Source organism: Opisthorchis viverrini (genome assembly GCF_000715545.1).
Source record: "Opisthorchis viverrini unplaced genomic scaffold opera_v5_363, whole genome shotgun sequence".
In the NCBI taxonomy this organism is placed as follows: Eukaryota; Metazoa; Platyhelminthes; class Trematoda; order Opisthorchiida; family Opisthorchiidae; genus Opisthorchis; species Opisthorchis viverrini.
In genome coordinates this window covers 253,267-276,266 of record NW_008752025.1, presented here as the reverse complement: position 1 = coordinate 276,266, position 23,000 = coordinate 253,267, and the positions used below count along the sequence as shown (strand labels likewise).

The 23,000-nt window shown below is 45.7% G+C and overlaps 1 protein-coding gene across 1 annotated transcript; it reads right to left on the bottom strand.

The window, feature by feature from the left end:
* Positions 1–6,685: 6,685 nt before the first annotated feature.
* T265_10437 (hypothetical protein) lies at positions 6,686–21,789 on the bottom strand (the record flags this gene model as incomplete). The annotated part of the gene is made up of 5 exons (XM_009176809.1): positions 6,686–8,050; positions 12,446–12,588; positions 21,128–21,287; positions 21,322–21,537; positions 21,571–21,789. The coding sequence occupies 5 exons, from the start codon at positions 21,787–21,789 to the stop codon at positions 7,358–7,360; spliced, it is 1,431 nt and encodes a 476-aa protein (XP_009175073.1).
* Positions 21,790–23,000: the final 1,211 nt, after the last annotated feature.

Genomic DNA, 23,000 nt, shown 5'->3' with positions numbered 1-23,000 from the left:
TAGCCACTCTCTGTGTGTACCTAATGTACCCAATCCTCTGAGGATCTCACATCAGTGAAGTTGTAGATTGCGCGCCCTGGTACGTACCAAGGCGGATTCATCCTCCGCTTCTCCACAGGCTAACATGCATGTTACAGCTGTAAGACGTGAGCTGATTTCTGCGAAATCAGCTTAACGAATCGTCTGTTCACTACGGTGTCCTAAAAGTATATGCTAAAAGTATACGCATCACACCAGACCACGTATGACGAGTGCGAGTCATTACTGTGCTAGCGCCTACCACGCCTTGAAGACCATTCAGTATTGTTTGTCCTTTCCTTGGTTGTTGGTCTTCACACGCGTGTTTCCATATCAAACATTCTTACATACGTTGGGGTTTATCTTGTCTGACTGGAAATGCTGGTGGCATGACTTCGAACGAGACGCTTCTCTCTTTGGATCTAACATTCTCCTGTAACCCTTCCACATTCATCGCCCGCATTTGCTTCTCATGACTGTGACCATGCTCTTCAAAAATAAACGATAATATATGAGGAAAAACGTGTGCAATTTGCTTGGCTGTAGTTAGGCCAGCGAAACTTCAGCATTTTCGCTCTGTCGTCTGTGTACCCAGCCAGGCTTCCGATAATTGGAAGGTCCAATAAAGAAGACTTCATAAAGTGTTCCAAGGCAATGTTTTGTGTTTGGACAGCCGTGTTTTTGAAAAGAACAAACAATGCACGTCCATTAGCTGCTATCAAGCATACGGGGAAAATGTGGACGTCATTCATGTATCAATTGGATGTGTTAGAGGCCCGTACTTGCCTGGTAAATGTACGTCAAAGTTGCACTCACCATCTGGCGTAGAAAGTGAAGGAACTTATTGAATGTCCATTGAAAACCGGGAGAGTGGTCTGGTTTATTCTTTTACTGTTTTGTTCGTAGTTAGTCATCTCCCAGACCATCACCACCACCGACAAAAACAGCCAAGCCAAGAGTAGCGTTGATAAGACAGACAATTAGAAACATCCTGTCTAATGCACGTAGGGTGTGTGTGGGCGGGGGTGGACTATGGTGTACGAAGAACAATGACTACCTGCTACAACCACAAGCCGAGGCTAGGTGCCCATTCTTGCGGAAACCAACTTCACGCACCATTGAATGAGATCTCACGGAACTTGTGCACCAAAAGGGATTTAAACTATGATTTACGAGTGGACCGTTACCTGTGCATTGCGCCTAATTCGATGATAACGGAGATTAATGCAGCAACATGTTTGCCTAGTCTAGATTAGCTGATAAAAACGAAAGATTACCGGACTGTGAACCGTCTTATACAGTGAGCGACTAAGATGACGGTTAAGAATTCCGAACCCTCTCAGCGGAACTGACAACTAAATGAACGACCTTCCTCTGTAATTTCCCGACCGTCTGTCGCCTTTTGTCAATGATTTCGCTGAGCCAGTTTTACCTTGGAACCAGTGATTAATATGCAATGTGTGGTATCTCAAATGTCCACAAATGTCTACATTAATTCCTGTAAATGAGGACGTGATGGATCGAGTTTTTAGGCCGCTCCTGAAAGATGGAGGATACAACAAATGGTGATTTGCTGGAGGATCCGTTTTGGACCCTTCCTCGGAGTTTTCTCACCAAGCAATTACTGCAGTAACCTAAAAACTGTTAACCAGAAACCGCACGTAGGAAATATACAGTGATGGAGACAATATCTGGTGGAAATTCACTGAAGAGTCCATCGGTTTAGTGTAAACACCTTCTTGAGGAGGAGGAATGGGTCGATAACCGTCACAAAGCGGATACCTGAAGCACATACAACTATGTGAGTCAAGTTATTCCACCACATTATTGTCTCCCGTTGTGCTGCCCAGCCTATTCTATTTGGGGCATAGTGCACAAATTACACGTCTGTTTCGCCAAACATAAAAATCGAATTCATTGAGCAATGGTTTGAGTTAAGCTTGGCTATTGGATAGCGTTCTCACCCGGTGAATTTGACGGAGTTTGATAGATGCAGGTAATGAAGTGACGTATGGAACGTTGGTCGGCATGACGAGAAAGTGCAGCGTGAAACGACCCTGGAGGATCAGCCGAAGTATATGGCAGTAAGGTCCGTAATTTAAAGGCGTAGATCGGCTGGTGGGAGTTAGGTGATAAGAAGCCCATCAGTGAAATTGGGACGAGGTAAACGACCACCCATTTGTTCGGATTCATTAGGAACGTGCGACCCACCCACCTGTACATACCAGTAATGATTGATATGCGTAAGCTTGGCGGCAAGTGCCCTTTTCCGCCGTTACCTCCACAAAGTGTACATACGCCGTCAACCACTGGGTGTATGGATTTCGGATGAACATCCGTCTTGAAATATTAGCCACTCTCTGTGTGTACCTAATGTACCCAATCCTCTGAGGATCTCACATCAGTGAAGTTGTAGATTGCGCGCCCTGGTACGTACCAAGGCGGATTCATCCTCCGCTTCTCCACAGGCTAACATGCATGTTACAGCTGTAAGACGTGAGCTGATTTCTGCGAAATCAGCTTAACGAATCGTCTGTTCACTACGGTTAAAAAAAAGTATATGCTAAAAGTATACGCATGACAGGGAAATCTTACACCCCAACATCAAAGCCATTCGGTGACCATTTGTGGTTTACAAATCACGACAGGGAAATCTTACACCCCAACATCAAAGCCATTCGGTGACCATTTGTGGTCAATTTACAAATCAAGAACACCCGATTAAGAAAAAAACAGTTGTGTAAAACAACGGGTGCCATCCGGCAGGCCTGCAGTCCATTACGGAGATCGGTTCGAATAAAGTTCAATTGAGTAAACACGAGCAATACAAATACACTAAGAATTGGTGTCAATTAGATCACCGGAAGCTACGCCTTCGAATAAGAGCAGAACTATGAGCGTAATATTTAGACTCAACTGAAAGCAGTTTTGGATGAGTGCTCAGTCGGAGCGTAAGCACTCCAACTGTTCCCTTTCTTACATAGCCTAAATCATACCGCTGAAACACCACATGTCATTTTTAAACTTAGCACTAAATCCCCTGAACTGTTCCCAGGGTCACGGTTCATTGACCAGACTTCTGTAATTTTCTGCTATTCGGATTCGCTTACATGATTCCGCACCAAATCGAGTTCAAGTATATTCTCCGCAGACGTTGTACTTTGTGTGAAACATATTGCTCGTAACCTTGTCTCAACTGACGTCTGGGGGACAAGCTATGAGATAACCAACAACCCAGAGCAAGAACGACTGGTTGATTCGGGCAACACCTACTTACAGTCTATTACTCCAGCATTCGTACGGCTGATCCCTTCTTACGCTCATGCGGACTACCTGAAAAATTGTGCAACTGGATGTGTCAATCGGCCAGCGCAGTGGTTCACTTACTTGCTTTCGTGGCCGATGTGAAAAATGCGTCTGTCCGATCTAGGGGTACTTCTGCATGAGCACAAATTACCGTAAGATATGCTGACGTTTTTCTCTCAGCATTCTGAAGGTACTTGTACTCAAGCCAAAGTTGCATTCAGTACTTTGAGCAATTTGACCTCTAATGTGCTATTAGAGAAACTGTAGTCCCCGGTGTGCTCTTGCCTTCAGGATCTGCTCTCAGAGACCCTTCCGGAGCCGATCCATTTGGCTGCAGCGGGCCGGCCTGTCCCAAGAAAGCGCACACCAGGTACCTTCTGAGCAGCAGTAGACTCTGGTTTCATTGCCATACGGAACAATGCACAGGCGGTCACGGCCAAATGTTGAGCGATCGAATTGTATAATTTTTAGGGTCCTCGCTCGAGGGAAGCCAGCATCGCTGCATTCATAAATATGGGAATTTTGGTCGTCTGAAGGAAACACCCTACCGCCTTTACACTCCCATTGCAGGGGACGGTACCAATTCCTCCCCAGACCGCCTCGCACTGAGACTTCTCACTGTTCTTCGTCGGGCTGCTCCGCATCAGCCTTCCTGGCATGGTTGAAACTTTAGGATCATCGCAGCCCAGAAGCGAAGTGGCTCAGTGATTAGAGCGCGAATTTACCGATCGGAAGGTCCGTGGTTCGAACTCGACCTCTGCCTTTCGATTTCCCTGTCTAGGCTTGGGCACCTGGCAGTATCTAAGCCTTCGTCATTCCTTTGAGTGGTACGGCAGCTAGGCACCGAAAGGATGTCACAGCTGAACGATTATTATTAGCTCAGAAGCTCGACCACCAAACGACAGCTTTAGTTCCGGCAAGGAGGAGCAGAGTAATCTTGTGTGGGACGGTCAACTGAACTTTTTGCTGGACTTCATTGATTGGCACCAACGTAAAAGTGCACTCTTCTTGGACTGGCAAGGGAGCTACGAACCTTTAGAAGTGGCAATCGTTTTCACCGGATTTAGGTAAGCAAGTGCTAGTATGCACATGAAAGCTGCTCGTACATTCTTGCGACGCACATGGTTGGTTGTCCCGTTCACCTAATTCAGTGAGGACATCCCTATTACACTAGACAACTTGCATTTGTCGATTACGGACCTTGAAGCAGATCGGAACATGCCCATCATAGCTTTCAAATGGTAGCTGCACCCCGGGCTATTGTACGCGTAAAACTTAGCTGCACCTTACAACGTAAGTTGAACTTTGACCGTTTACTTCGTCGAAGGTCCGACCGGTTTGAGTTTACCAGGTACCACGTGACCTTTCTATCCGCTGTTCTCACGAAATGTTCCGACTCACAGCTTGTGTTAGCTCTGCTGCTTGCTTCAACCAACCTGCCTGAACACATGATGGGAGGTGGTGCATGGGAAAAAGTTGCACGTTCCCACTGGGATTTAGACGAATAGCCGTCAATTGATCAAACAGCAAAATGAAAATTTCATACGTTTTTAGGGACGAAATCTCGGGGTTACGCAGGGAACTAGACGACATTCCTGTGAGTTCGTTATATACGAGCATGTTGCAGTGCCTCCAGAAATAGACAAGCGGCTGGTGGGAGAGAACACTGCCTGAGCGGCTGAAAGTGTGGAGGCCATAAAAGTACACCTGAGCCAATTTGTTCTGAATACGCGGTTTATGCTCACCGGGCAACGAGACCCACAGTGTCTTCAGCTTTGGCAATTATCACAACAGAGAACTTTGAAGACAGAGCCTTGATAGGATTCCCGTACCTATTGACGATGTCTTGGCGTTATGCAGGTGACATTTTATCGCGAGCATGGTAAAAAAAAATTTCGCGATTAATCTGAAAACTTGAATTACCACATTAAATTTAGCATGGACTTCGACCATGTCACACATCTTAGACTATGACACTGATTAGTACAAGAGGTCAAATGGCGCTCGTCAATCCACCCTAAAACATTTTTTGTAGTATTGCCTAGCTAACACCTAGCCGGGTAATGGGTGTACATGATCGAACGGCAGCCAAAGATGAAGTAGGAAACGGACTTACAGATGATGGATATCCAGCCTGACTAGGCGGCAGGTAAGTAAATGACCTATGTCCGTAGCAAGATGCAACAGGAAAAAGGTCTATGAAAATATCATCTGGGAAACGCTGTTCAACTACACTTGCTGAACAGTAGTTACCTGAGAAACTACTGTCAGAAATAATGCGACTTTCGTAACACGCTATTCGCCTCTTTTTCTCTGTGAATTGCAAGGGGCATGTTCAAAGACTACGAATTGCAATATGGAGCATGAACACATCATCCACTGTTCGTTCAGCTGTAGCACCCTTTCGGTGCCCACCTGCCATGCCACCCGAAGGAAGCACAAGGGCTGCGATACTGNCAGAAATAATGCGACTTTCGTAACACGCTATTCGCCTCTTTTTCTCTGTGAATTGCAAGGGGCATGTTGAAAGACTACGAATTGCAATATGGAGCATGAACACATCATCCACCGTATGATTTACTTGTTACAAATACCATTTGACATGCTTCGGGATTACTACTTCCATGTTTCCTCCGGACTTGAAAACACAAGTGTCGACATCCGATCTATATGAAAGCATTAATGGCACGGCGGTGTCGCAAACGCGAACTCTGAGGAATGGACTAACAACGCCAGGTTACCCAAGCCTAGACAGGAGTCGAGATGCTGAGGTTATGTTCGAACCAATAAGCTATCTCGAGGCCCTACGCAGAGGGCTATGGTTGGGGCGCGGACGTACTGAATGAAAGGTCCGTGGTTCGAACCCAGACTCTGCATCTTGACTTCGCTTGTCTAGGCTTCGGTAGCCCAGCTTCCTTCGGGTGGCTTGGTATCTAAAGGATGTTACAGCAGAGTGATTGTTTATTCATCACTACGCAGGATATGACCAGACGGCAACCAGGTTAACATCGTTTTCGCAGTGTTTGTATACGCTGTCGGGAGACTGAGAGCACTTTTTCCTTAGTTTACATGGCACGAAGTTGTCAGACAGTTGGCTATGGCTCACCAACTTCCGTAAAGATTGGGTTTCCTCACATAATGGAGCACTAATACCAATCCACACATTGTCTTCAGGGGAAGTATACTGGCTCACGACCCACCCTTGCACTGGGGTAACAACAACCGCCTGACCTACAACCAATCCGTACGATGTCATGCAAGAGACTTTTTCAGTTCAACCGGGACCGAAGGGAGCCGTCGTCACTTAACTGGTCTGGTTTGCTCCCATCCCGTAAAATTGGAAGGAGTCTGGTGGAAACGTGCATTTCGGACACGAAAACGTGCGATTAAATGCAGACGCAAGGGTGTCGTTAAAAGGACTGGTTTGGTATCAGGCGGCGGTGTTGCCGAGCAATAGGGAAGGCGAGTAGAGGACAGAAATTGCGCTATAACAAAATAAGGGTGAGTGGAAAATGGAATGAATATCGATACAAACATCAACTGACCAATGCCGAACTTCTTGTTAGAAAAAAGAAAATGCGTCCCTTCCCGAGCGATTCAACAATAGTATGCGCTCGAGATGGTGAAAGACCAAGGAAATACTGGTGATGTAGCTGAGATGTTCAGGAAAACACTCACGGTAGCCATTGCTAACGGAACGAGACGGGACGGTATGGTAAGACCAGCAAGGATAACAAAGACGTGTTTGGTAGAAATGAAAAGCCACGAGGATAAGTGGATCAAGTATGTGATAAAATAAACACGTTACGGTGGACGTTGAGGCAAAATGCGTTAACGGTCCGCCGAAAACCCACACGAAGTGACACAAAAACACTAGGGAGGAGGCTAAAGACTGAATAGACGTGCTGTACACGAAACGTTAATACCGGACCATGATAAGAATAATCCAACCGTATCAGACACTCGGTAATCAAAGTTAGGAGGAAAGTATCACAAAACAAGCCGCCGGAACAAATCTAACCTCTCAAACAGTTCACTCGAGCTGAACATCACGAATGTCGGTCGGGGTCCATCGACGTTGAGTGGCCACTGGTAAGCCTGCAGCAGTGAGAATGACAAACCTGGGATCGCCTGGGAAGACGGCTGCTTTCACCGTTACATAGTCGTTCATCTTCGACAACGGCCCCGTTAAATTGACAGCTGCATTTTCCCAACCGTTGGTTGTTGCTAGGACACATTCGTTGTTCAAGATTTGTCCGGCGGCGTACGCGTTTGGGTGCTGAGCAGCCTGCGGATGATGGTAGTACTGAACGTAAGGCATGGAAGGGCGCGGTACGCAGAGCTCGGAAATCGGGGGTTGCTCGTTTTCCGTCTCATTGAAAAACTCAGTTTCAGAGGGGGAACAAGTAGAAATCGAGGCTGAAGCCAAATGGGTGGAGGCATTTTCGAAACTCCCACTACTGCTTCCGAAGGATGACAGAGAGTTGGAATGAGATGATGCATCGGCACAAAGAGGTCGGGTGGGAAGAACAGTACTGGTTGCCATCGGCATGGGAACAGCGGAATTTGAAGTCAAAGCAACGTATTGGTGAGGGGGCGGAGGAACAGACGGCTCTGGAGACGGGGTTACAACTCCACTGTCCGCTTTGATGACTGCCTCTGAGAGTTCTATTGTACCGGGCTTGAAACAGGATTGAAGGTGCTGGTATACCTCGCGGATCTTGCGCTGCAGACGGGACGGCTGCTTTCACCGTTACATAGTCGTTCATCTTCGACAACGGCCCCGTTAAATTGACAGCTGCATTTTCCCAACCGTTGGTTGTTGCTAGGACACATTCGTTGTTCAAGATTTGTCCGGCGGCGTACGCGTTTGGGTGCTGAGCAGCCTGCGGATGATGGTAGTACTGAACGTAAGGCATGGAAGGGCGCGGTACGCAGAGCTCGGAAATCGGGGGTTGCTCGTTTTCCGTCTCATTGAAAAACTCAGTTTCAGAGGGGGAACAAGTAGAAATCGAGGCTGAAGCCAAATGGGTGGAGGCATTTTCGAAACTCCCACTACTGCTTCCGAAGGATGACAGAGAGTTGGAATGAGATGATGCATCGGCACAAAGAGGTCGGGTGGGAAGAACAGTACTGGTTGCCATCGGCATGGGAACAGCGGAATTTGAAGTCAAAGCAACGTATTGGTGAGGGGGCGGAGGAACAGACGGCTCTGGAGACGGGGTTACAACTCCACTGTCCGCTTTGATGACTGCCTCTGAGAGTTCTATTGTACCGGGCTTGAAACAGGATTGAAGGTGCTGGTATACCTCGCGGATCTTGCGCTGCAGACGGGGAACATTAAGAAAAACATTAAAAAAAAACATAAAAACACAACGAACAATGATTCAAACAAGGCGGGATAGCGACTCAAGAACTAGCTTCCGTACAATTCCAGAAAGAGGTTACAACTTAAATCCATCTTGACGTGAAACATTACCAAATCGTATTCTGGCTTCTGGATATCTACGAAATAGTTATGTGGCCACTCTCAAGAGCAGCGAACCAGGCTTATGATGGTAGGTTGATCAAGATATTTGTCACATGTCCAATCTCACCGTCTATCGGAAAGACTTGTTAGCAATTCGAAAGCCTGACATCATACCGCTTTCTACATCACATACACGAGCTTAAAACAAAGTGACCAACCGGCAAATCTAGTGGCGTACAAGAGTAGCTCGTAGGCTCATCCAACCGCAGATTACAAGCCGAAACAACCACTCAATAAAGCCTCAAGGAACTTTGTTGCGTGAAAAGATCTGGATTATCTTGGCTTACAAACATGAAAATTCTTTGCACTAAGCGGTCACTATCAGCTTCCCTTCCTATTCTTTTTAGGCCTAGCAGTCTTCCGACAGACCAGCACCAGCGCATATGATCGACGACGATTCTGTCTCCACCAGCAGACAAGCCAGTAAGTAAATAGTGGATGGTGGTTGTTCTATGATAATGCTGATTAGTCTGAGAGATGTATGAAACGGGAAGTCCAAGGATGGGAATGAGCTATAGCAGGATGTTATCTTTCACGGTGTACAGACAGGGGGTGCACTACAGAAGGACGAAATGGCAACAGGGCTTTGTTTGGCTGCATCGACAACTCCACTGTTATAAGGCATTTGTCAATAAGCGAAGTGGACTGTACAGATAGATACTTGAATGTCCCGATTAGGTGCTAACACTATGGGACAAGCAATTGGGGTGGGGGGAAGATGGAACAGTGCTGATTACGCAAGTGCAATAATCTACCAAAAATGTAGTATTATTAATACAAGAAGTGCTGTGATCTATGGAAATTTGGAGTGACTCCGTGTGGATATCAACACAACTGCTTTCATGCATGAACTTCCACTCTACACCTCCATACCAATAATGAACCTCCGCTGATAATTTTGGATTCAGTCTCCAAATATAACAGCAACTGCCTCCAATGTGCAGCTATCCACACCCTCATGTTCCATCGTACTGCCGAAAGAAACTGACAGAGAGAACACCCGTACACCACGCACAAGTTTACAACTCCAGGTTTTCCTATTTTTTATGCTCTTGAAATTTCGGTCGTTTTCCTTGAATGCCATAATTCAAGAGTTTGTGTACGTTACCTGGAGACGACCATCGGTCTGAAGAATCTGGATCTCGTGAAACGCTGTTTTGTTTCCCAAGTAAATGTTGACAGGAAACTGCCTCAGATAGCATGACATGCGAAGGCCTTGTTTGAGTGAGTTTAAGGGCAAAAAACATTCTTCTATTAAAATGCACAGCAATCTGGGTCTTTTTTGACATGAGCCATTGGACAGTCTACATAAAAAAATGCAAGTTATACAGATTTAGCTTAGTGCTCATGTGTTGGCGTCGATTGAGGTGAGTCAGCCAAATCACATGCTGCACGCACCTACGTATCTGCGTGACTGTGACCGACATGGTGCGTCCAAAAGTGCACTTGGTGCGGAAGTGTGCACAAGGTCAACTACCGAGTGTAAGACAACTAAGTTGACGGCTGTGGCATAGACGAATGAGATGAGTCTCGCCGTGAGGCTGCGCGCGGTGCGGGGGAAAGCAACTGATACGAATGGAACCTTATCGGAAAGGACAGAACAGCAAAAAGGCTTCGATGCACGCCAACTACGTGTTGAAAGCAGGCTCCATAAAACGAGATTTGCTACATTAAAATTCCGTGTGGGAAAAATCTTCCGTACGGATTTTGAACAGTGATTTTCTTAGGGAAGTGATGACTGGTGAGTGATAAAACGAATCTACGGTGGGATAATGAACCTAGTAAAATTATTGATGCGGCTATATGGAAGGGTCCTCACAAGACATACAAGGAGAAATATAGAGCAGTGCAGTGAAGGTACGTGGGACGTAGATCTACGCAATCCAAAAAGTCATGATTACTCATGACACACGACGAACAATCACATTCGCTAGCGATTGTTGGTCGTGTAAGTTTCCGTGACTTCTGTGCAATGATTTCGAGCAGTGAGTGACCTATCCGAATTCATGGAGATGGCGTGGAACATATGAAGGAGGTCCAAAAATGGTCCTTCCAGAGAAATCAAGATTCAATATCTGAAAGATACTGGTTTTGTTAAATTTTAGTAGAGTGAAATTCGTTTTTAAATGTCATTCGTTTGGAAACCATATGCTGATTACGCTGTTCTTGGAAAAATCTTCCTCCGCGCGCTAGACTAGTCAGATTTGATCATATCCCCTATACACAAAGGTCGCCATACTGGGAAACATGAGATAATCAGGAACTATGGATCATTACTCAGGTAGCAGTAGGTCTGCTCACAAAACTTGGCAATTAGCTCATAAACGTTGGGTTACTACACAAGGTAATGAGTGGATTGGGTTGTTAGTCCCTCCTTCTTACTTCCTTTTTTTTAAGTATTTAATGGCACTAAGATTTGAAATTTGGCTCGCGCGTAATTAGGTAGGAGTATCTGGAACTAGTGTTGCGTTACGACCTGACTAGCTTACGGCTGATCGGTCTGTTGAGTACCTTCATCTCAACAGTCCCTTTATGCTAATTGGCTGGTTCGCATCCGCCTTTCTGTCATTCGACTGGTTAACTGTTTGTGATCCTTTCAGTTCATGAAGAATCTGTTGTAGTGTAGTTTGGTTTGCCAAATTGCGCCGGCATGTAGGACACCATTGGTTCACAATTTGCATTTTCTACTTGTGTACATTCTAGTGGTCTTGACGTAATCCGTCGAGTTTTACATTCCTTCAGTGCCTGTTTTTGGCTTCGTCTCGTTTTTTGTGCAATACATATCTCAGTGGAAACGAAGGATTTAGTCTCAGAGAGATCACATATTGAGTCAACCTTAATGGCTGAGCAACAGGGTCCCAAAAATTCACGTGACGTCCTTGTTCTTGCTTGAACTTAATTCCTGGCCAATTCATGTTCGTGTACGGGTCAGAGAAATATAGAGTTGGTCACGTCTCTTAACGCCCAGTTAGTGTCCGTGCAGTCCGCTAAGTGAATTCCGGCCTATTATTGTAACCGAGTTGCTAATACTCCGAAACTGCTATTCAAGGAAGTGTTAGGATGGTCAGATCATAACGAACCCTTTGTAACATGGCACTGAGATCTCATTTTGTTTCTGTTGTAGCCAACTGAGCCACAGCGCTCTTTCTTTCATTGGTTCATCTGCAATATAGCCGATCTCCATCTGGTAACCTGTCTTCTTCCTTGAGGTTTTCCCACTCGAGTCACTAGACTATCAACGTGATAGAATGAATTCCATCAGGCTCTTAGGCATTCAACTAGCTCCCACAGACACAACAGGAAGATCATGGTAAACATTCATTTCAAGCCGGAATATAAATTTTACACTATGGTGTCTGAGCACATGAAACATCCATCTTTGTGATTCGTAAAACAGATTTTTCACGCCTTTCAGAAAGTTTGTCTAAGTGCATATGCTTTTAAGGACGTCTCTCACCATAACAATAATTTGCGCCTCTTTGGGTTTTCCCTATGCTTCCATAGTTAAGAAAATCAAGTAAAGTAAACCCAACGTACACTATGGCAGTAGACTGGAAGATTGATCCAGGAAATCACAACAAACAAACTTACAGCTTCCAAGCGCAGAAGCTGCTGAATGCGAGTAACTGACCGCAAGGTAACATCGCCGAGATCTGGATGTACAGTCAAGTTCAGAGCGTACAGGATGCAAGCGGCCGCCATGTAGCTGGGCATGTACAAACCGAGGTCTTCAACTAGAATGAAAAAGGCAATAATTTGGAAGCAGTAAAATGTGACGGACCTTCGAAAGAAGAACATATTCAGGGAGTAAGTTAAAATCAAACTGAAATATGGTTAAGGGTGCAAGCGGATTGACTAAGGTAGTGTTGTGCATAAGGACGCTTGACTGTGCTGCTCTGTCCACCAAAATGGACGCTGGATGCGAAACAAGAACAAATTTTTCCGACGATGGTACATCACTCATTTATTCGAAAAACACCTATATTCGGGGCAGAAACAACGAACAAAGGGATACGGGAAGCATGTGAATACCGAGTTAAAGTAAGTGATATCTACCTAAGTTAAGACAATTGTCAAGTGCACGCACACAGAATGGTTGTGCCCAAGTGTATATTGGATCAGTGTCATAAACATACTCTGAAGACTGAATTCGCACCCAGGAGAGATGGTAAATAAGGCAAAGGTGAGCAGACAATCCGCATTGCATTCCGTCATGCAGGTCTAATAGGGATTGCCCGTGGGACTCAGTCAGAGTTCATATTCGGGGGGATGAACTGAGCGACTGATAATAGAGTGCGCATCGCTGGAGAAAGGTTATTGTCTATCATCATTATTATTAACCGTTTCATTTGGGTAAGCGAAGAGACACTACCCTTTTACACTTTAGTTCACTACTTCTGCCTAATCAAACCTCAATGTGAATACTATTTCTTTCGCCCTCAGGTTAGTACCTACATTATAGCGGTTACATAGTTATAATGATAAAAGACGGGCGACGAAGTTGCAAAACGAGTTATGGTTGGTACGACGCGACAGATACTTTATGTGGAAATTGGATGACAGGTATTGCAGTTCAGTTTTGCACTTGCAAGCCGTATGCAAAAGTACATTTCAGTACAATACAAGTTCGTTCACCAAGGGCAAAGGGAGAGTGAGACACGCGTTGAGGGCGACGGTTCAGCCAGTTCATTCAAATTCATTGTTATCATCGAAAGCATGAAATCAGCGTTCAACACCGACACTTCACAGTCGTACAATGATGATTTAATTGAAAGCCTTATTGTAAAGAAAAGAATAAGGTGGGCATGGCAGGGAGTGAGGAAGCTAAGCGGTGAAGGCGACAGCTTTGACGGGGGATCACCACTGGCTGCGTGATAGTCATAGCTGTCAGTTACTAACCACCGGTTTGTCGTCTTGGTTCCTGAGACGCCAGCTACCAGAGACTAGCTGACTGATACGGGCTTCCGTATTTGGTTGTCAAGTCATGCATTGGTTGCGTCTGGGTCGTCTCTATCTGAAATTAGGTTGGGCGAAGAGAGTAGTGCGAAGCAAATGATCCTGACATAAGGAAGCACGTGGTCCAACAAGCGTAAATTATACAGTGTGACCAGCTAATTTGTCGAGAGTAAACGTTGCCTAAAAAATTGATGTGTATCGGCAGTGTTGATGTGATGTTCTCACGACAATGCTTGGGTAAATTATACAGTGTGACCAGCTAATTTGTCGAGAGTAAACGTTGCCTAAAAAATTGATGTGTATCGGCAGTGTTGATGTGATGTTCTCACGAGGCACAATGCTTGGGAGACAAACAAACCCGGAAAATCAGCAAAACGCGGTCGTGGCTTTGATCGACAAGATAGGACACATCGGATCGCAGCATTGTACACTTTACTGATGTCGTATCGGGGCCACAAATGACGGAAGTTGGGAAACGCTCTCATACCCTTTCAAATTCGGGAACTGATTTCGTCCTATGCCAGCCAAGTTGTCGAAATCTATGCAACTGCCCAGATAGATGGACTTATCTACCACATCGACCGCTTCATCTGAAAGCACGAGCCTTACACCTTACACCTCACCTTACAAGGTAAAAGTGGGGGCACCTCGAACCATCGAGCGAAATTACTTAGATAAACTAAAAAATTTGCATTTTTAAAGGGCTTGATCCAAGAATAGCAACACTGTCGTCGGCCTGTACAGAGCCCGGCAGACGACGCGAAACGCTCTGACAAGACGTCGCCTATATCGACTAGGTGTGAGAAAACGATACCAAGAGTCTGCTTCATTCTTGTGAACAGCCGATTGTGCTTGAACTGGCCGGGTCTGACAAAACTTACAACCAACGAACATGAACCTGGAATCTACTCATTACCTTAGCACATGTCCCAATCAACTGCAGCAGTGACATTGTCAAACATGTTTTATGGAGGACTAGAGATTTTGGCAGATCGCAAGGCACATGGATACCACTACTTTAATAGCGGAGAACCAACAATCATGAGAACCGTCTCGATGGAGGCATTGGTGCAGATGTTTCTAGAAACGATAAAGTGCACTGGTCAACACCTACTTGTGTGCATAAATATGCAGCCGAAAGGTGGATATCGGGTTACCTGGCACCTTCTTAACCGTAATTAACCAAGCATCCCGAGCAACCACATGGCAATCATTAATCAGATGGCTATTTCGAGTTCAGGATTATCGACCTTTTCGAAACATGCGCGGAGCAGGATCATGCACCAGTTGGTGTTGCAGCTGCTGTTCTAGCAACGAAGGAGAGGTTATTCAATGCCCACAACATGCAGCGGCGACTACTCAAACAACTTACGAACAGAAGACAAGCCGGTCAGCTAAATGAAGACCGAAACGCTATGATTTCGGCGTTTGCCTACATGTCTTGCAAAACAAACTCAGCCTAATTCAAGTTGAACCTCACAGCGATCCGTGCTACTGATTGGAGCAATAGAGGTAGTTCCATTTAGTACGATACAGCGAGATTTCTGAAATGACGCTAATCCTATAAATTTAAGATCGATCGGAAGTGGTGGATAGGGATAGCTCAGGAAATGCAAGCCGAACTCCTGTCAAACTTATCTGCAAAAACACGCAAGGATGTCGATGTTGTGTCCTAACGTCAAAAGACTATTCAGATTTATAAAACTCAGGGCAGTTAGAAGGCGGTGAGGTGTCGAAGGAGTAGTAGATTGACTAACATCAACGTGAAAATTAACAGAACACCGGTTTAGTCCCCAGAAGAACACCGAAAACTCTTTCACCAAACTGCGGACATCTAGAGGCGGTGACATCTACCTGGGGCGTACAGCGCAGGAGTGTGCTATCTTGCTTCAAGTTTGTGGAGTACGTGTAACGGCTACCCTTCCGTTTAATTACTCTTCTAAGCAATTTTACACCAGCACCTACCATCTACATTTTGTTTTGTCTGCCTCACAATCACGCGTACTTCGTGCCAATGAATAGGACCTTTGACCGACAACAGGTTGCATGAACCCGTTATGGGATCAATGTGATTTTACATTTTTTTCACGGTCCACTAAATGTATACAAGGAGAGAACTCAGCCACCTACACACTTAGTCGGCACACCAACACAGTCATGTGATTTTACATTTTTTTCACGGTCCACTAAATGTATACAAGGAGAGAACTCAGCCACCTACACACTTAGTCGGCACACACAACACAGTCGACACAGAGACTGGCGAGCGCGCACGGAGCAAGGAGTTAGCCGAACTCCACAAGTCCACAGACAAGGAAGGAACACGTGTAGCAGCTATACCTGTGGAGAAAACATTCCCGTCGTCTGGACTTTCACAAACGACAAACTTCTCATTTGACTTGCTCCACATTCCACTTTGAATCTCACCACTGTCAACCCTGATAAAAACTGTTACTAGTGCATATACTCTCTCAATTATATCATGGCTATCATCACCAGTGCACTAAAACACGATCACTGTGCGCTGAAGACAGAAATATTGCTTGTCTTTAGACACCGGTACCGCAAAAACACTGTGCAGAGATGATGGGGAGATCGTCTTAAGCAAAATGATCACCACTACCGTCATCACCGACAGCATGATATCAGAGGCCTAGCTGCCGTGCAGCCATGCTTAATTTGAAAGACTTATTGCGAAAAAAATAAGTGGTCCGGGAAGGGAGTCAATGCTGGCATACTATAATTATTCCCAGGTGCCTACACCTCTAGGCATTCATTCAGAAAGTCGTAAGAGGAACTGGCGACAAAAACGCCACTGATATCGACTAGCAAACATATCTTACAGCGTCCTCAAACAGGTGAAGTGGGGATTACGCAGTCCGCAGCCTGGAAGACCGTTAGAAGAACGGATTTGCAGTGTGGGAGTTCGACAAATGTTTGAGTTTGACGAGTTGTTTAGGCCGCACCAAGTACGCTGGTTCGGCCACGTATTTCGTATGTCGGATGACTGAACTGTTGGGTGAGGTAGATTGACTGGGAGTCCCGGAGGGAAAACATAAAAGACGCTTTAGCCGCAAAATGCAGTTCGTCTGAGAGATTGAGGTTATCGAAGACCTATCGTACTGGTGTATGGAGTACCTATCGAAATGTCGAGGTAATTCAACTAGTGTCAGCTGTGTCTGTTCCTTTGTTGCACGTTATAACCAAATCGAACAATTATCCTGCTGTAACGCCATATCGGTGGTTAGTTAACACGCTGGTCGTGGGAAGCCAGGGGACTGAGACATCGTCAGGTTGCCCAAATGGAGCAGTCGAGATGCCAGAGTTGGGGTCGGCTAATAGGTTCACGTACTAACTGCTGAGCCACGTCGAACAAATCCACATTCCGTTGTGTATCCTCACTATCCTACACTACCTACGATCAAGGATTGCGATGACCCGAATTGTCGTTTATATGTACACCGTTTACAGTCATCGAACTAAAGTGACGTCGTCATCTTACTAGTTTTTTTAAACTCTATCAAAAGTCAGACCATAGCGACATCCAGCACAGAAACTCGCAACAAAACCCAAACCACCATTTAAGCAGTCGGATCCGTTTCATACAATGAATCGCGGCAGCATGGCATTCACCTACGGCGTTGTATTAACGTGATGAGAGACGGTGGAGGCCCACAGGCACGAGTAAACTTCTGTAGCGTGTGCTACACCTCATTGATCAACATTGTTTGTTGTGCTCTATTGGACTGTAAGACTCACGAGACACTCAGCAAGCTGCTTCGCTCTAATAATAACAATAAGTGTTATTATCAAGAGTTTCGTAGGCTGAATTCCTGCATCTCAAATCTGCAACTACTTCGTGATCAGTCGAGTCGCAAAGCAATGGTGAAGGCGAACTTGACTTTTCGAAGGTATCATAATTGGCCGTAAGTCTTTGTCCAAAAGGAAACTGATACAAATATGAGAATCCTTATGAAATAGAATACCTTTTGGTTGCCAAGCTGTCCACAGTTTGAACTTACGGATGTCGTACAGAGGTTGAGGACCCGATAATTGCATCCCCATGTTAAAGTATCACGTTAAAGTAGTGACTTTAACATGATGCCAACAACCGTCCAGCCTGCTCCAGTAACAACTCTTAGTATGTAACGGCTACCCTTCCGTTTAATTACTCTTCTAAGCAATTTTACACCAGCACCTACCATCTACATTTTGTTTTGTCTGCCTCACAATCACGCGTACTTCGTGCCAATGAATAGGACCTTTGACCGACAACAGGTTGCATGAACCCGTTATGGGATCAATGTGATTTTACATTTTTTTCACGGTCCACTAAATGTATACAAGGAGAGAACTCAGCCACCTACACACTTAGTCGGCACACACAACACAGTCGACACAGAGACTGGCGAGCGCGCACGGAGCAAGGAGTTAGCCGAACTCCACAAGTCCACAGACAAGGAAGGAACACGTGTAGCAGCTATACCTGTGGAGAAAACATTCCCGTCGTCGGGACTGTCGCAAACGACAAACTTCTCATTTGACTTGCTCCACATTCCACTTTGAATCTCACCACTGTCAACCCTGATAAAAACTGTTACTAGTGCATATACTCTCTCAATTATATCATGGCTATCATCACCAGTGCACTAAAACACGATCACTGTGCGCTGAAGACAGAAATATTGCTTGTCTTTAGACACCGGTACCGCAAAAACACTGTGCAGAGATGATGGGGAGATCGTCTTAAGCAAAATGATCACCACTACCGTCATCACCGACAGCATGATATCAGAGGCCTAGCTGCCGTGCAGCCATGCTTAATTTGAAAGACTTATTGCGAAAAAAATAAGTGGTCCGGGAAGGGAGTCAATGCTGGCATACTATAATTATTCCCAGGTGCCTACACCTCTAGGCATTCATTCAGAAAGTCGTAAGAGGAACTGGCGACAAAAACGCCACTGATATCGACTAGCAAACATATCTTACAGCGTCCTCAAACAGGTGAAGTGGGGATTACGCAGTCCGCAGCCTGGAAGACCGTTAGAAGAACGGATTTGCAGTGTGGGAGTTCGACAAATGTTTGAGTTTGACGAGTTGTTTAGGCCGCACCAAGTACGCTGGTTCGGCCACGTATTTCGTATGTCGGATGACTGAACTGTTGGGTGAGGTAGATTGACTGGGAGTCCCGGAGGGAAAACATAAAAGACGCTTTAGCCGCAAAATGCAGTTCGTCTGAGAGATTGAGGTTATCGAAGACCTATCGTACTGGTGTATGGAGTACCTATCGAAATGTCGAGGTAATTCAACTAGTGTCAGCTGTGTCTGTTCCTTTGTTGCACGTTATAACCAAATCGAACAATTATCCTGCTGTAACGCCATATCGGTGGTTAGTTAACACGCTGGTCGTGGGAAGCCAGGGGACTGAGACATCGTCAGGTTGCCCAAATGGAGCAGTCGAGATGCCAGAGTTGGGGTCGGCTAATAGGTTCACGTACTAACTGCTGAGCCACGTCGAACAAATCCACATTCCGTTGTGTATCCTCACTATCCTACACTACCTACGATCAAGGATTGCGATGACCCGAATTGTCGTTTATATGTACACCGTTTACAGTCATCGAACTAAAGTGACGTCGTCATCTTACTAGTTTTTTTAAACTCTATCAAAAGTCAGACCATAGCGACATCCAGCACAGAAACTCGCAACAAAACCCAAACCACCATTTAAGCAGTCGGATCCGTTTCATACAATGAATCGCGGCAGCATGGCATTCACCTACGGCGTTGTATTAACGTGATGAGAGACGGTGGAGGCCCACAGGCACGAGTAAACTTCTGTAGCGTGTGCTACACCTCATTGATCAACATTGTTTGTTGTGCTCTATTGGACTGTAAGACTCACGAGACACTCAGCAAGCTGCTTCGCTCTAATAATAACAATAAGTGTTATTATCAAGAGTTTCGTAGGCTGAATTCCTGCATCTCAAATCTGCAACTACTTCGTGATCAGTCGAGTCGCAAAGCAATGGTGAAGGCGAACTTGACTTTTCGAAGGTATCATAATTGGCCGTAAGTCTTTGTCCAAAAGGAAACTGATACAAATATGAGAATCCTTATGAAATAGAATACCTTTTGGTTGCCAAGCTGTCCACAGTTTGAACTTACGGATGTCGTACAGAGGTTGAGGACCCGATAATTGCATCCCCATGTTAAAGTATCACGTTAAAGTAGTGACTTTAACATGATGCCAACAACCGTCCAGCCTGCTCCAGTAACAACTCTTAGTATGAGCAGCTTCGCTTTCTAACAGCCGAGGTATATCGAAATTGTAATCAAGACAAACGGATGGAATTGACATATGAATCATCATTGCCTTCACTCTCCATTTCACAGGCACGTAAACAGGCATACTAAATACGCCGAAATGAGGGCAGGACCCTGACGACTACTAGAGGCGCAACGGAACCTATCAGTCGTCTGCGAAAAAAGTTCGACGCCGCTGATATATTCAGTAAGGCATCAGGCAACCGCTCCGAAATTCGTCACGCCGAAGGTATGCTCACCAGCTGGAAAATATGGGCAAATGCCACATCCGAAAATCAAGTGAACAATATACTCAATCGGATACGAAAGAGTTAACTTACCTAAAGTGACCAGCAACTAGCCACCAAGACTCTGCACCTTCCTAGGAGGCAGCAATCGGTTTTCGAATACATGCGAAGACCTTGTCTTACCCTTTGAGCTTCGACCCTGAGTCACCTCCCGCCGAAATGCGGTGGTCGCAACGGTACTCTCGTGTTAACAAATCTATCTGCAACCCCCCTTATGAAACGAATGACGTGATCCCAACCAACAGCGTAACACAGAACACTGACGGTGAAACCTGAGTCTAGATGACATAAGGCGGAACGAAGCTTCCCATAGGATTTCGCCAAATGCGATATACGAGGGATTCCAAGAGGTGGAGCCCCTATGCCACGATTACCGGAGGTTACGACTTCACCTCCGGGAATAACTTGTTAAAAGGGGAGTTGGATCTTTCCGCTTAGAGTAGATCGGATGCGACTTAGGTGTTTTCAGGGTACCCTTTAACGTTTGTTTGCCTCAGCACCCAGTAGATCACAACGTCAATTGCAAGACCTTCGTTAACGCGACCTGTGCCGTTGCGTACCACTTAATACGTCTAGCGTATACGCAGACGGGGGCTGTCAACAACGCTGAACACTGGTGCCTAGGACTACTGCGGTTGGCGAAAAGAACAAAGATTTGATGGAAACTAATGGAATAGGAACAAGTGACAGGCTTGATACTCACCATGGAATACTTTCGTGTATATATTCAGTGCCGCCTGGCGTATTATCTGCTTCAATTCCGGGACAAATTCCAGGAAATCAACAACTGGGGCGATAAAATCAACGGGGGTGATGCATGTTAGGTCCCATGCCAGCGATAAACAGACCATCATCTCGTACGCCTGCAAATTAAACAGACCGGACAAAACAACTTACTAGTATATCCACATTTTGGACTGAATAATCAGTGAACTTGACCATCTCGCTTAAGGGTACTTGGGTCGACTCTTTAAGCTTGCTGGAGATAAAGAAGCACGCTGCTCCTACTAACTGATATTGGCTTTTCTCTATTGGGACGACATGAAGGTAGCGGTCGATCAGCTGGGCGGTTTGAGAGAGGACACCAGCGTCCGTGCGACGGTAGGCACATATCTACGAAAGTGAGAAAGCGAACTTATGGCTCACCTCCCGAACCCACGTTAACAACGCCCTGCGCATCCACTTAGCGACCGCAAGGGGTTGTTTAACACAATATGCTGGAGTGCTGTGGTACCTGCGTTCGTCGATCAGTAAATCTTGGATTATTTTCTCATTTGCAGTAAAGTACGGATCGAATTGTGGTTGTGGTACGGTCGACGATGGATCCGAATCATGCACTATTGCGTCCTCACCGGCACATGCCATCGGAATGGCAAATCTGAGGCGCGGGCTTTACATCAGGCCCACCTGCAACAACCTGGCGCGCTTAGCCTTGAGCCCTAAATCTCGGCAAAGTTAAACAACAAACACTTAACTCAAGGTCACTGCAATGCGGGCCACAAGTGGATAGAGCGCAGTGTATTTGAGCGTCCATTAGCTGTGTATAGACACTGTAGATGTAACAAGCATGTATCCGGGTGAGTAGCTAAATACCAGCAGACTCGAATCGTCCGGTATTGCGTTTACTCTCATTTACGCAGTGACCAAAAGTAAATTAGCGAGCGGTTTCCACTCATAGTTGAGTGAGCGGTAGGCTTAAGTGTGGGCGTTAGAGACAGTCAGTAGAATAATATGTATACATGATGCACAATTGCGTGAGCAAATAGGTGTAACTAACAAGTAATAGTAATCCGTTTTTCTGCCAAGAAACGGGGACCGGATTAGTGAATGGGAGCCGGTGAGCGACAAATGTGAGAATTAAGTTCATGGATTGATACACAGGATCAAGGCCTTTGTCCGAGTTTTCCGGGTCGGTTTTGTTCTTGTCGTTTAGTGGCGGTCTTTCGCTCTTCATGTTTTCAACTCAGGGCAGTAAGCTTGCCAGCTCGATGGTCTTCGGTAATAATTGCCTAATAGTGCTTTGACCTGATGCTATATGGAGCGCGGACAACTGTCGGAGGAGGGCTATTCCACGCAGCTACTACCCAAAATAAGAAAAAAATTTGCTGAATGCGTGCGCTCTGAGCTTGAAAATCCTCTTGCCGTGTCCCCGCCGTGTGTTGGCTGGCTCGACGGTGATAAACCTGTCGGCCAAGCCTTGTTCACACAGGGCATAAGTAGGAATTAGGTCCCCTGAGAGGCGCTGACACAAGAGGGCGAAAAGCTCAAGCATCACAAGACGCGTTTCGTAGTCCACAGCTTAGTGGCTGGTAACAATTTTCGTAGCGGCTCGTTGGACTCGCACATTCGTGCGTACCGAGTAGACGACTTAACTGACATACTCAAGAAGCGGTCTGGCGTAGGATCCACAGAGTATTTAGAAGCCTGTGTCAGTAATACTGGAACATGTGTGTCGAATCATCCGTAGAACGGCAAGTGCGTTTTGGGCCGATTATTCATGGTGCAATGAGAAGGACATTTTTGAAGAGAGCCAGATATCCAAATCGTTTTGGCATCTATCCTAGTGCGTCTTCCGA